This window comes from Ruditapes philippinarum, unplaced genomic scaffold, assembly GCF_026571515.1.
Source record: "Ruditapes philippinarum isolate M1 unplaced genomic scaffold, ASM2657151v2 ctg1175_1_1_1_1, whole genome shotgun sequence".
In the NCBI taxonomy this organism is placed as follows: domain Eukaryota; kingdom Metazoa; phylum Mollusca; class Bivalvia; order Venerida; family Veneridae; genus Ruditapes; species Ruditapes philippinarum.
In genome coordinates, this window is record NW_026853488.1 from 62905 (window position 1) to 78914 (window position 16010).

The following is a 16010-nucleotide window of genomic DNA, read 5'->3' on the forward strand; positions in this document are numbered from 1 at the left end:
TAAATGTGCCTTGTTTGAACATTTCTTTTTGTTGACTATGCGCATCGTATCACTGCGCAGGATTTACACTTCCGGCTACTTTCAGTTTGATAAGATTACAAACAAGTGAAATTTACAAATTCAGTGTTTTGAAAAATATCGAGGCATGATAGCGAATTCGACTGTTGAATAAAAGAAGACTGACTGTTTGATTACAGATCTGAATCAACCTGACATTGGCAAACTAACTACTTTTTATGTAATTGTTGATTATTCATTGCACATGATGATAATGTTTCTGCTGTGTATTAATAAATTTAAGTTTTTTTGTGTCTCAATATATTTGCTGCAGTTGCCAGCATCCTGTAGATTTTGTTTAATCTTTTGAATAACTTAATTTCATTAGTTCAGTAGAATTTTTAATCTGCTACAATTTTTATTTGCTTGTTCAAGACAATTATTTTGTATTTATTATTACATGTATTATACATATATACATGTACAATGTACCAGTTAAATTAGGCCTACATGTATTTAAGATGTCTAGCTTTAAATGTTTTTACTTTTCAGATCTGTTACATGTTAGTTTATATGTTTTATGTCTCTGTTATTGTCGGTAAATGGCCTATTAGCAAATGTTTCTTGTGTCATGTGATGAAACATGACCAGAGTAGAGGTTAAAATCCATGATCCCTGGGTTGAGAGGCTAATACCTAAACCACTAGACCACTGCTCCCCATAACTGTGATATTTATTTGTTGAGTATTACAAGTAACTCATTGCTCAATATATATATTTATAATTCTCCACAAGTGACTGACTACTAAATCCCACATAATATTTTTATCAGCGATGTGAGACATTAAATAACAAATATTGGACTTGATGTATGAGATCATTTGTCACAGAGAAAATTTGACTTGCTCAACATGCTCAAGGTTGGCATGTAATGTGGTCATTTCATCATCTTATTTCCTTCTTATTTTTTTATCAATTTTTCGCGAGATTTTTGCTGGTGGTTCTGAAAGTCAAGGTTATAATTATGGGTGTTGAGAGATGGTTAGGGTTACAAATTATTGTACAATAAGGAACATAAAATTATAGTTAAGTTGTAAGATAATTATGTATAGTTTTGTGAGTTAGATTATTTCTAGTGTGTGCAATTTTTGTTTCAGGTTGAAGTTGTGCCATTATAAGAGGTATGACATTTGATTCACTGCTGGTAGGTGCTGGAGGAACAGCAAGCTTATTATATCTAATATACTGGCTGCTGAACAACAGGAAAAAGACTGATGTAACAGGAAAGGTTGTGCTCATTACAGGTGCCGGTTCAGGGTTAGGAAAAGGTAAGTCAAGCTTATAAATATGAAGTGTCACATGGTGAGAAAAAAATGTGCAGCCTGACCAGGACTCCTACTGGCTGCATACACTTGATGCATACACTTTTTCTATTGAATTTAAGTGAACTGATCATTTTGTGACAGATGGAAGCAGTATGCATATTTTGAAAATGTATCTGAAGGTGTAACTCTGTTATATAAATTGTGTTTATATTTTGATTCAAAATTGTTTTCAATATTTTTTTTTTTTGCTTAATAATAAATTGTATATAAGATTAATGAAAATTGTAGCAATTAACTTGAAGAAATATTTGCTTGATTTAAGTAAATATCTGGAGAGAGAAAAAAATCCCTCGGAATGATAAAATAAAGATTAGGTGAAAATAGATGAAAAATGTGAATGTTAATAAATGTACATGTTTGTTGTTTTTTCAGCTTGTGCTGAAGTATTTTTTAAGCATGGCTGTAAGGTGATACTTGCAGGGAGAAATGTACAACAATTACAGGAGGTTAAGTCTAGTCTTGCTGATCAACTTCCTAAGGTAACACTTAAATGTCCTTACTTAATTAACAAACATGTACATGTGTATCTGAGTTACAATAGCTAAAACAGTTAAACATCTTGTGAAATATCAGACACCAAAATGGCCTAAGAGTTAAAAAATAACAATGGGTTATCCAAAAGTTTTGTCAATGTCACAGTGCTTTTTTAGGAACAGTGCAGCAACTAACCACAGTCAACATTTTATGTCAGGCAGCATGCCTTCAGAGGAGCAAGTAAATTGTCCAAATTTCAACCATTAGAAACATGTGTTAAAAGTTAAATGCATGTATATTCACAATCCACATTTATGTGGAAAATGTTGCTGAATTTACTTCAGTTATCACCATATACCTACCCTGTTAAAATAGGAGTAATAGCTATTTTTGCATACTTTGACATATTTAGTTATTTAAGTGGATTGCAAGTGCCTTATTCTACATGTAGGTTAATTGATTTATTTGTCCATTTATCAATAATGTACAATATCATACATTAGATTTTAAGTTTTCATAAAATATAGCTTGAATCTAGAGCTGTTGAGATGATGGTAGGTAATGTAAGAATATTATGTACCCATAAAGCTACATATTTACTGTATGTATTGTTTTGTTTTTAAGCACAAAAGTCATTTGGCAGTATTACAAGTTGATCTAGCAGATGTCTCTAGTCTAGAAAAGAAAGGTGATGAAGCTGTAGATATATTTGGCCATGTTGACATATTAATCAACAACGCTGGTATAAGTTATAGAGGAAGTATACAAGATACAGATATTGATGTACATATGAAAGTCATGACAGTTAATTATTTTGGACAGATAGCACTTACTAAAGGTTTGGATCTTTTTAGCACTCGTGGATAAAAGTTTTAGGATAACAACTGAATTCAGAACTTTTTAAAGCCCTTTTTAGCTTGTGTGTTTCGAAGTAAAAAATTGAGCTTTTATGATTGCTGCAGCGTTGTCATTGTTGTTGTTGTCATCTTGGTGTTAAAGCCGTAAAGTAGCCTATTATTCAGACATTTTAAGTTTTCAACATGAAACTTTGCATACTTGATTATCATGACAGTGCAGTTGTCAGATAAGGGGCATAAATCTGAAAACAATATATTTTTGGAATTTTAACTTAGAAATTTTTAACAGACGAGCATTAATATCACGTAGGATGCTCTTGTTATGAGATGGGGCATATAGATTTGCCTTTGTTTGTCACACTCTTCTGCTGTCACATGATGTCTACTCGTTGATCTTCATTTTTGATACATGTAACTTTACAATGTATTAATACTTGAGTGATACTAAAAAAGGTGTTGGAGCACCACACTAAATACCAATTATTCCGGCATATACCAGACAAGGTGCTTGAATGATTAAATGCTAAGACTTTAAGACTTCTAATTCATCTTGTCACACAGATTTATTTACAGTCATGAATGAAAAATGTAAGAATCAGCGAAAAAAGCGATATTTGTCTACTTTACCTGCTTTATAGTCATGATTTCTTCAACATTCTAGAGGTACTGCTCCAAAACTATAGTGAGTTAAATCCTTAATACTTTGCATTCAGTTTGGTCAAGGTCATCTAGGCTAAATAAGATTGTTCTAATTTACCTTTTAGAGCTTTCATTTTTTGCTCAATTTTTTTTTTTTTTTTGAAAAAAAAAGTAGAGGTATTGCTATATTCGCGGCGGCCTTGCCGTTGCCATTCCCGTCCGCAAACTTGTACCTGGATCATAACTTTTTTATTTCTTGGTGTATTGTCTTCATACTTGGCCACAACAACCCTTGGGACAAGACCTTTCAGTAGACCACACTAACCTTGACCTTCATCCATAAATGACCTTGACCTTCAAGGTTAAAAGTCCAAATTTTGCTTGTTCATGCTGTTATTGGCTGTAACTTTGTTATTTTTGAATGGATTGTCTTCAAACTTGAACATAATAATCTTCAAGGATATCCCTTAAAAATAACCAGACAGACCTTGACCTTCACTCATAAATGACCTTGACTTTGAAGGTCAAATTATTGAAATTTTCATTTTTTTGGCTATTATTGGCTGTAACTTTGTTATTTTTGAATGGATTGTCTTCAAACTTGAACATAATAATCTTCAAGGATAACCCTTAAAAATAACCAGACAGACCTTGACCTTCACTCATTAATGACCTTGACTTTGAAGTTCAAATTATTGAAATTTTCATTGTTTTGGCTGTAACTGGCTGTAACTTTGCTATTATTGAAGGGATCAACTTCATATTATAACAGAACATACTTAAGGACAAGACCTTGTTGTTTATCAAACACTTGGGCTCTTTAATGACCTTGACCTTGAAGGTTAAATTACTGAATTTTCTCAGATTTGATGTCCATATATATTTATTGGTATGTGTGTGTGTCTGTATATATATATATATATCATCATCATCATCATCAACAACAACAACAACATCACGTGACACTACCACGTGACACCACATGACTCCATCATATGACACCACCACGTGATTTCAACACGTGACTCCACCACGTGACACCAACACGTGACTTCACCACGTGACACCACCACGTGACATCCAGCACGTGACTCCACCATGTGACTCTACCACGTGACACTACCACTTGACTCCACCACGTGACACCACCACCACGTGACTCCAACACGTGACACCACCACCACGTGACACCACCACCACGTGACTCCTCCATGTGACACTACCACGTGACTCCACCACATGACTCCACCACGTGACACCACCACCACGTGACTCTACCACGTGACACCACCACGTGACTCCACCATGTGACTCTACCACATGACTCTACCATGTGACTCAACCACGTGACTTTACCACATGACTCTACCACATGACTCCACCAAGTGACTTCACCACATGACTCCACCATGTGACTCCACCAAGTGACTCTACCACGTGCCTCTACCACGTGACTCCACCACGTGACTCCACAACGTGTCTCCATCACGTGACTCCATCACGTGACTCCACCACCTGACTTCACCACGTGACTCCACCATGTGACTCCACCACATGACTCCAGCACGTGACTCCACCATGTGACTTCACCACGTGACTCCACCACGTGCCTCTACAACGTTCCTCTACCACGTGACTCTACCACGTGACTCCACCACGTGACTCCACCACGTGACTCCACCAAGTGACTCCACCACGTGACTCTACCACGTGACTCTATGTGACTCCACCACGTGACTCCACCATGTGACTCTACCACATGACTCTACCACACCACGTGCCTCTACAACGTTTCCTCTACCACGTGACTCTACCACGTGACTCCACCAAGTGACTCTACCACGTGCCTCTACCACGTGACTCTACCACGTGACTCCACCACGTGACTCCACAACGTGTCTCCATCACGTGACTCCATCACGTGACTCCACCACCTGACTTCACCACGTGACTCCATCATGTGACTCCACCACATGACTCCAGCACGTGACTCCAGCACGTGACTTCACCACGTGACTCCACCACGTGCCTCTACAACATTCCTCTACCACGTGACTCTACCACGTGACTCCACCACGTGACTCCACCACGTGACTCTACCACTTGACTCTACCATGTGACTCTACGTGACTCCACCACGTGACTCCACCATGTGACTCTACCACGTGACTCTACCACGTGCCTCTACCACACCACGTGCCTCTACAACGTTCCTCTACCACGTGACTCCACCACCTGACTCCACCACGTGACTCTACCACGTGATTCTACCACGTTCCTCTACCACGTGACACCACCAGGTGACTCCACAACGTGACTCCACCACCTGATTTCACCACGTGACTCCACCACATGACTTTACCACGTTACTCCATGAAGTGATTCCACCACGTGACTCTACCACATGCCTCTACCACGTGACACCACCATGTGACTTCACCACATGACTTCACCATGTGACTTCACCACATGACTTCACCACGTGACTCTACCACATGACTTCACCACGTGACTATACCACGTGACTACCACGTGACTCCACCACATGACTTCACCACGTGACTCTACCATGTGACTCTACCACGTGACTCAACCACGAGACTCTACGACGTGACATCATGTGTCAACCACGTGACTCCACCACGTGTATCTATTTATAGAATTTTCTATTTATAGAATTGCGTGTTTCTATTAATAGAATTCCGTGTTTCTATTTATAGAATTTTCTATTTATAGAATTGCGTGTTTCTATTTAAAATATATAGACAAAACTAATGTGACAAGACAGACCGATTTATTTTATAAAAAGGAAACGTTAAGATTTTGTTCAAACATTTCTTTGTTTGCTTTTAGAGAAAGTAAAAAGTCGAGCGTTGCCCCCGCCCGACGGTGGCTCTTGTTTGACTTTTATATAGTCAGTATGTACAGTCAGGGGCGCCAAAATCTATTGTCCATATTGCCCAGGTTGTCCCGACAAGTGGCAATTTTCAAGAATATACTGTATAGATATCAAATGAGTTTAAGTTAAGAAATGCTTCAGATAAAGATGAACAAGTAACTTGAAAAAAGATTTTGCTGGCTCTGTCTATTCATAGACCACAGAAATATTTTAGTTGACCAGTATTTTTATGCCCCCGCCATGTAATGGCCGGGGCATATAGTGTTATCCTGTTCCGTCATTCCATCCTTCCGTCATTCTGTCATTCCGTCATCATCAGTTTCGGTTCATTATCTTAGTAACGGTTGCACACATTCCACTCAAATTTGACATATGGATATGTCATAAGAAAAGACAGGTCAAGTTCGAATTTGGTCATGGTTCGATGATTTTTGGCAGAGTTATGCCCCTTTTACTTTGAAAATAATATGAAATTTCAGTTTCCGTTCATTATCTCCCCAATGGTACAACTTATTCAACTCAAACTTGACATATGGATATGTCATGAGAAAATACAGGTCAAGTTCGAATTTGGTCATGGTTCGATGATTTTTGGCAGAGTTATGCCCCTTTTACTTTGAAAATTATATGAAATTTTCAGTTTCCATTCATAATCTCCCCAACGGTACAACACATTCAACTCAAACTTGACATATGGATTTGTCATGAGAAAATACAGGTCAAGTTCGAATTTGGTCATGGTTTGATGATTTTTGGCAGAGTTATGCCCCTTTAATGTAATGGCCGGGGCATATAGTGTTACCCTGTTCTGTCCTTTCGTCCTTCCGTCATTCTGTCATTCCCTCATCATCAGTTTCGGTTCATTATCTTAGTAACGGTTGCACACATTCCACTCAAATTTGACATATGGATATGTCATAAGAAAAGACAGGTCAAGTTCGAATTTGGTCATGGTTTGATGATTTTTGGCAGAGTTATGCCCCTTTTACTTTGAAAATAATATGAAATTTTCAGTTTCCGTTCATTATCTCCCCAACGGTACAACACATTCAACTCAAACTTGACATATGGATTTGTCATGAGAAAATACAGGTCAAGTTCGAATTTGGTCATGGTTCGATGATTTTTGGCAGAGTTATGCCCCTTTTACTTTGAAAATTATATGAAATTTTCAGTTTCCGTTCATTATCTCCCCAACGGTACAACACATTCAACTCAAACTTGACATATGGATTTGTCATGAGAAAATACAGGTCAAGTTCGAATTTGGTCATGGTTTGATGATTTTTGGCAGAGTTATGCCCCTTTAATGTAATGGCCGGGGCATATAGTGTTACCCTGTTCTGTCCTTTCGTCCTTCCGTCATTCTGTCATTCCCTCATCATCAGTTTCGGTTCATTATCTTAGTAACGGTTGCACACATTCCACTCAAATTTGACATATGGATATGTCATAAGAAAAGACAGGTCAAGTTCGAATTTGGTCATGGTTTGATGATTTTTGGCAGAGTTATGCCCCTTTTACTTTGAAAATTATATGAAATTTTCAGTTTCCGTTCATTATCTCCCCAACAGTACAACACATTCAACTCAAACTTGACATATGGATTTGTCATGAGAAAATACAGGTCAAGTTCGAATTTGGTCATGGTTCGATGATTTTTGGCAGAGTTATGCCCCTTTTACTTTGAAAATTATATGAAATTTTCAGTTTCCGTTCATTATCTCCCCAACGGTACAACACATTCAACTCAAACTTGACATATGGATTTGTCATGAGAAAATACAGGTCAAGTTTGAATTTGGTCATGGTTTGATGATTTTTGGCAGAGTTATGCCCCTTTAATGTAATGGCCGGGGCATATAGTGTTACCCTGTTCCGTCCTTTCGTCATTCCGTCCTTCCGTCATTCTGTCATTCCGTCATCATCAGTTTCGGTTCATTATCCTAGTAACGGTTGCACACATTGAACTCAAATTTGACATATGGATATGTCATGAGAAAATACAGGTCATGTTCGAATTTGGTCATGGTTTGATGATTTTTGGCAGAGTTATGCCCCTTTTACTTTGAAAATAATATGAAATTTTCAGTTTCCGTTCATTATCTCCCCAACGGTATAACACATTCAACTCAAACTTGACATATGGATATGTCATGAGAAAATACAGGTCAAGTTCGAATTTGGTCATGGTTCGATGATTTTTGGCAGAGTTATGCCCCTTTTACTTTGAAAATAATATGAAATTTTCAGTTTCTGTTCATTATCTCCCCAATGGTACAACACATTCAACTCAAACTTGACATATGGATATGTCAAAGGAATGCGCAGGTCAAGTTCAAATTTGGTCATGGTTCAATGATTTTTGGCAGAGTTATGCCCCTTTCACTTTGAAAATAATATGAAATTTTCAGTTTCTGTTTATTATCTCCCCAACGGTACAACACATTCAACTCAAATTTGACATATGGATATGTTTTTGGAATGCCCAGGCCAAGTTCGAATTTGGTCATGGTTCAATGATTTTTGGCAGAGTAATGCCCCTTTCACTTTGAAAATAATATGAAATTTACAGTTTCTGTTCATTATCTACCCAACAGTGTTACATATTCAACTCAAATTTGACATATGGATATGTCAAAGGAATGGGCAGGTCAAGTTGGAATTTGGTCATGGTTCGATGATTTTTTGGCAGAGTTATGTCCCTTTCACTTTGAAAATAATATAGATACATCTTAGGAATAAGCAGTTAAAGTTTGAATTTGGTCGTGGTTCAATGATTTTGGACAAACTTATCTTTCCTGAATGTTGGTAAAATTTTGAACTTTCAGTTTCAGCACTGAAATGAATGTAGTCATTATTTTGGCTACAAATATGCAATATGTTATTTTCAAAAGGTTAAGAATGAATTATTTCAGTGCCTTGAACATTGTATGAAAATGGTTTGTGTTAACATTGAAAAGTTTTAAGGGCTTTGAACTTAAAATGAAAAAAATAATTTGTGCAAACAAATTTGGAACTAAATATTATAGCATCTGAAATTTTGGCTGCATGCGGGGGCATCCGTGGCATGATGACACATTTCTAGTTTGTTTCAGCTATACTACCTCATATGCAGCAGTCAAGGTCAGGGCATATTGTGGCAGTGAGTAGTGTACAAGGGAGAATATCACAGGCATATAGATCTGCGTGTATGTATGATTTTTTTTATAAATTTTTGAGGCAGCTAAATTCTTACATACCAGTTGTATTTACAGTTTGTTTCTTCTCTAAATGCTGAATATTGTTGGAAAAGAGAGGTTTTGGGTAGTTGCATCAGCAACCCTTTACTTTTTTGGGATCATTTTGGAACTGTATATACCATCAACACCAGTGAAATTAGTTACATGTAATACAAAATCTATGCTAGTTTGATTGTGTTGGAAGCATAATTATGTAGAAACTCTAATTCTGTTCCTGGTACCAACAAGAACTGGACAATGCTCAAACTCTGCTTATCGCAAACTTATTTGGGACAGTCCAAATTTGTTCCTTATATCTCTAGTTTTATAGGGAACTAAGCCATTTGCAAAAGACTATTGACATCATTCATGTACATTTATAAAAATTATATACACATGAATGGTAGCATTTAGTAACAGGGGTTTTATTGGAGAAGGACAGTAAGAGCTTTTCAACGAATGAAATCAATGCAAATTTATTTTAATGCATGGTGTTTTTTTGAAAAGTCATTTGTTGCCATGAGTGCCAATATATTAATGTATAAAATTTGTATTATATTAGATGCTGTATCCAAGCATGCTATTCAGGCATATTTTGACTGTTTACGAGCAGAGATGTCATCAAGTGGTATACATGTATGTGTAGTTAGTCCAGGCTATATACAGACCAATCTTTCCAGGAACGCTGTCTGTGCTGATGGGTCAAATTATGGAGGTAATTTCTTTATCTAGATAAAACAACACCTTAAATGGAAGTTTCTTAAATAAGTGATTGCTTGTAACTTGTGTAGATACTGCACGTTTTTTAAGGTGGTTTGTATTGGAAGATTGTGATGTTTATATAAACTATATACAAGACTGAAGTCAATTTATGAAGTTATTTCAGATTTTTTCTCTTATAAAAGAAGTTTGCTCTATTATACATGTAAATTCATTATTTGCTTAGTGGCTCAGGTTATATATACAAATAACTGTTTGTATAGGACCATATAACCTGTCAGAAATCTTTAGAACTAATAATATGAAATCATAGAAAGTCGAAACGTTTATAACTAATTATAAAATTTCATCTTTGATTTCTGTTTTGTTAAAATTTGCTTAATTTCCAGAGATATAAATTTCTTAAGTTAATGTTATGAGTTTTATTGTTTACACCTCTTTTATCCCCTGTATTTGTAGCTTTAGCATAACTATACAAAGAATAGAGAGAGCTACAATGTATTTCATTAAAATATTTTATAATGTTTAATTAAATTTGTGTACAATTTTAGTTTTAGACAAGACAACAGCAGAAGGTTTACCACCAGAGAAAGTGGCATCTCTTATACTGAAGGCAGTGGAGTCACATCAGCCAGAAATTATTCCAGCTAAATTTATCTACAGACTGGTTATTATTCTTAGAGCCTTGTTTCCTAGACTGGTTTTCTGGATTTTGGCCAAAAGAGCTAAGAAACAAAGGAAAGACTATATAAAAAGTACATAAAAGATGGAATTTAATATGTAATGAATACCTTTAGATAGGATTTTATTTTAATTAGTTTCATACATTTTTTACGTATTTTCTGAAAGGGAAATACTGTTCAAATACATGTTTTTAGGATCCATCATTTATTAGCAGTGTTGTTACACATGTTATAGAAAATGAGAAACCAAAGATTTTTTTAATGTAGTTATCATAGTATCTATTGCTGGCAATAAAGTGGCCTTCATCTTTTCTAAGGTTTAATATGTTATTTTTTAGATAAAGCATTTCATATCATTGTCAAATCAAAAGAATTAAGTAGGAAATTGAAAATGGCTGTCGATGAAATACATAAACAATAAGGAAACCCCTCGATACCTCTAACTTACTGAGCTGCTCTCTACATGTAAATTAGTAAAGCAGACTATTCATTTCCCAAGCTTCTATTTTTAGAAAATGAACATTACTGTCTTGCTAAAAATAGCTCTCAGGACACGGTTTTGAAGAAGGCTTAACAGATATATAATATAATTTCCCAATTTTTTGATAGGAATTAATAATAATTAATCTGTATTAATTTGTTTAAGAAATATTAATTTTATACTGAAAAAAGAAATATTTAGGATATTTTAATTCTTTGCAATTCATGTTTTAAAATAAAATGACCAAAGATTTTACTTAAGACTTAAAATATGTTAATTATTGGCAATATGAAGCATGCTCAATAATATGTTTAGCCAGTACCGCGATGTTAGGGATTTTAGGAGAATAAATTTTCATCTTGTAGAGTATACATGTGCTTATGTTATATCACTATTTTGTGAAGTCTCCTTGATTATTATAACTTGATCCAACAACCGTACACACCAGGCTAATATTACTTTAATGTGATATACATGTACTGTTCATACATATGCATGTGACACCATATTTTTTTTTAGAAGAGAAGAAAAAGCAAAGCAAATAGGTTAATTCCAATTCTGAAACGATTTGCAATCTATTACATTTATATTGTGATTGTTAAGCTAATAAAACATGTAAAACCTATATCGATTGACAAAGTTTCTTGTGTTTTATTTACTGTCCCAGCATCAGTGTCCTGGAATAGTCGATATTAACTAATAACTAAATTTAATTACAATTTTTTCTTTCTTTTTTAAGGTGAGAGTCACATTTCAAGGAGAATTGCTAATACTATGTAAACATTAACCAGGTACTTTAAGTATAAATCGACTAGAAATTAAGATCAAATTATTAAAGGAACTCCACTTAGGTCAAAAGTCTAAAAACATTGATCATTACTTAGACACTCAAAACAGAAAAAAGAAGCAAAATATGTTTAAGAAATATACTCGGAATTAAAAGGAAAACTGTATTGTTGTGCTATTCTTAGCCTGATTTGAGTTAAAAGCTTGTTAATGTTGTTACAACATGAGTATTCAGTTTGTGTCATTTTTTTGTGCCCCCACTATAGCGGGGGGCATTTAGGTTTACCCTTGTCCGTCCGTTCTCTTTTTGTGTCGCATGTGGCTCAAAGAGTAATTGACCTAGTCATGAAACCTTACAGGAATGTTGATCAGCATGTGAAGTTGTGCACCTGGGTATTTTCATGTGGATATATTTAGTATTTTAGAGTTATTGCCCTTGACTTAGTAAAAATTTGCAATTTTCAACTTGTGTCGCACGTAACTCAAAAAGTATTTGACCTAGAGTCATGAAACCTTACAGGAATGTTGATCAGCATGTGAAGTTGTGCACCTGGGTATTTTCATGTGGATATATTTAGTATTTTTAGAGTTATTGCCCTTGACTTAGTAAAAATTTGCAATTTTCAACTTGTGTCGCACGTAACTCAAAAAATATTTGACCTAGAGTCATGAAACCTTACAGGAATGTTGATCAGCATGTGTAGTTGTGCACCTTGGTATTTTTGTGTGGATATTTTTAGTATTTTTAGAGTTATTGCCCTTGAATTAGTAAAAATTTCCAATTTTCAACTTGTGTCGCACGTAACTTAAAAGGTATTTGACCTAGAGTCATGAAACCTTACAGGAATGTTGTTCAGCATGTGTAGTTGTGCACCTGGATATTTTTAGTATTGTTAGAGTTATTGCCCTTGATTGAGTAAAAATTTCCAATTTTCAACTTTGTCACACGTAACATAAAAGGTATTTGACCTAGGGTCATGAAATCTTACAGGAATTTTGCTCAGCATGTGTAGTTGTGCACCTGGGTATTTTCGTGTAGATATTTTTAGTATTTTTAAAGTTATTGCCCTTGACTTAGTAAAATTTTCAACTTGTGTGGCATGGTACTAAAAATTATTTGACCTAGAGTCATGAAACCTTACTGGAATGTTGATCAGCATGTGTAGTTGTGCACCTGGGTATTTTCATGTGAATATTTTTAGAGTTATTGCCCTTGACTTAGTAAAAATTTCCAATTTTCAACTTGTGTCGCACTTAACCCAAAAAATATTTGACCTAGTCGTGAAACTTTACAGGAATGTCGATCAGCATGTGTAGTTGTGCACCTGGGTATTTTCATGTGGATATTTTTAGAGTTATTGCCCTTGACTTAGTAAAAATTTCCAATTTTCAACTTGTGTAGCACGCTTCTAAAAAAGTATCTGACCTAGAGTCATGAAACCTTACAGGAATGTTGCTCAGCATGTGTAGTTGTGCACCTTGGTATTTTTGTGTGGATATATATAGTATTTTTAGAGTTATTGCCCTTGAATTAGTGACAATTTCCAATTTTCAACTTGTGTCACACGTAACTTAAAAGGTATTTGACCTAGAGTCATGAAATCTTACAGGAATGTTGCTCAGCATGTGTAGTTGTGCACCATGGTATTTTTGTGTTGATATACATAGCATTTTGAGAGTTATTGCCCTTGATTTAGTAAAAATTTCCAATTTTAAACTTGTCGCACGCTACTCAAAAAGTATTTGACCTAGAGTCATGAAATCTTACAGGAATGTTGCTCAGTATGTGAAGTTGTGCACCTGGGTATTTTCGTGTGGATATTTTTAGTATTTTTAAAGTAATTTCCCTTGACTTAGTAAAATTTCCAATTTTCAACTCGTGTCGCACGTAACTAAAAAGTATTTGACCTAGAGTCATGAAACCTTACAGGAATGTTGATCAGCATGTGAAGTTGTGCACCTTGGTATTTTCATGTGAATATTTTTAGAGTTATTGCCCTTGACTTAGTAAAAATTGCAATTTTCAACTTGTGTCGCACGTAACCCAAAAAGGTATTTGACCTAGAGTCATGAAACCTTACAGGAATGTCGATCAGCATGTGTAGTTGTGCACCTGGGTATTTTTGTGTAGATATTTTTAGTATTTCTAGAGTTATTGCCCTTGACTTAGTAAAAAGTTCCAATTTTCAACTTGTATCGCACGCTACTAAAAAAGTATTTGACCTTTAGTCATGAAACCTTACAGGAATGTTGCTCAGCATGTGTAGTTGTGCACCTTGGTATTTTTGTGTGGATATATATAGTATTTTTAGAGTTATTGCCCTTGAATTAGTGAAAATTTGCAATTTTCAACTTGTGTCACACGTAACTTAAAAGGTATTTGACCTAGAGTCATGAAATCTTTCAGCAATGTTGCTCAGCATGTGTAGTTGTGCACCTGGGTATTTTCGTGTGGATATTTTTAGCATTTTTAAAGTAATTGCCCTTGACTTAGTAAAATTTCCAATTTTCAACTCGTGTCACACGTAACTAAAAAGTATTTGACCTAGAGTCATGAAACCTTACAGGAATGTTGATCAGCATGTGTAGTTGTGCAGCTGGGTATTTTTGTGCGGATATTTTTAGAGTTATTGCCCTTGACTTAGTAAAACTTTGCAATTTTCAACTTGTGTCGCACGTAACCCAAAAAATATTTGATCTAGTCATGAAACCTTACAGGAATGTTGCTCAGCCTGTGTAGTTGTGCACCTGGGTATTTTTATGTGGATATATAGTATTTTTAGAGTTATTGCCCTTGACTTAGTAAAAATTTCCAATTTTCAACTTTTGTCGCACGCTACTAAAAAAGTATTTGACCTAGAGTCATGAAACCTTACAGGAATGTTGCTCAGCATGTGTAGTTGTGCACCTTGGTATTTTTGTGTGGATATTTTTAGAGTTATTGCCCTTGACTTAGTAAAAATTTACAATATTTAACTTGTGTTGCACATAACTCAAAAAGTTTATGACCTGTAGGCCAGAAAGTTACAAGGATGTTGGTCAGCATGTGTACTTATGCACCTTTGAGTTTTCTTGTGGATTTATTCAGTATTTGTAGTATTTATCCTTTACTTAATAAAAGATTTTTAGTTTTCTACTTGTAGAAACATGTAGCCAAAAAAAAAAATTTGACCTAGAGACATAAATAAGATTGACAAATCGGTGGAGTGTGGGGGCACCCATTTCCTATGGACACATTTCTAGAATGCTAGAATCCTGCAAGGGACTTGTGAAAGCTATCCAGCTAGCTTATGATTCGTCAGTGGTTCTGCTCAGGTGCCTGTTCATGCCTGAAATAATGCTTAGAGGGGCACCTGATCTTCCTCCATCAGTAAAGCTGGGAAGTTGCCCATATGACCTTTACAGTGTTGTTGTGTCCTAAATTTGATGCTTTACAACCTGATGTTATCAGTTACTGATAACTTAAGAATTATCAATCAGATGGTAATGTTTTTGACTTAAAATAATTATCACAATCTTATAGACTGAAAATACTGTCAACCTGCAGCAAACACAATTTGACCTTGTCCACTGTGTAGCCCCATATGACAACAGAACTCCACTTTGATGTGTCACCTTGTGAACAGTATATTAACACCACTCTTACAATGTACATGTACCTTGAACTTTAGTGGCATTTTATTTAAACTGATTGTAACAGTGTTACATCAGAATTGCTTTATTGTGTAGGAGATTTGGCACAGACAAAAAAAGTATAATAATTAACAAAGGGTAATAACTCTTAAATCATTAAGTCCAGAGTATCCGTTTTTGTGCACTGCTCTTCTTCTCAATGAGAGCTATCATCCTATGAAGTTTCAAGTTCACA

General features: G+C 35.4%; 1 protein-coding gene across 2 annotated transcripts; it reads left to right on the forward strand.

Moving 5' to 3' along the window:
• The first annotated feature begins 99 nt into the window (after window positions 1–99).
• On the forward strand, window positions 100–11981 carry LOC132737029 (dehydrogenase/reductase SDR family member 7B-like). 2 transcript variants are annotated; one of them, XM_060724259.1, is made up of 7 exons: window positions 100–238; window positions 1155–1325; window positions 1755–1861; window positions 2481–2694; window positions 9350–9442; window positions 10035–10187; window positions 10744–11981. In XM_060724259.1, the coding sequence occupies exons 2-7, from the start codon at window positions 1181–1183 to the stop codon at window positions 10953–10955; spliced, it is 924 nt and encodes a 307-aa protein (XP_060580242.1). In that variant the 5' UTR covers window positions 100–238; window positions 1155–1180; the 3' UTR covers window positions 10956–11981. The 2 variants fall into 2 exon arrangements, with proteins under 2 accessions (XP_060580242.1, XP_060580243.1); XM_060724260.1 differs by lacking the exon at window positions 100–238 and adding an exon at window positions 1001–1044.
• The last annotated feature ends 4029 nt before the right edge of the window (window positions 11982–16010 follow it).

Coding starts and splice junctions, on each gene's coding strand:
- LOC132737029 (XM_060724259.1), top strand. CDS start 1,181: ATGACATTTGATTCACTGCTGGTAGGTGCTGGAGGAACAGCAAGCTTA. Junction 1,326..1,754: donor CGGTTCAGGGTTAGGAAAAG/GTAAGTCAAGCT, acceptor TTGTTTTTTCAG/CTTGTGCTGAAGTATTTTTT. Junction 10,188..10,743: donor TGATGGGTCAAATTATGGAG/GTAATTTCTTTA, acceptor GTACAATTTTAG/TTTTAGACAAGACAACAGCA.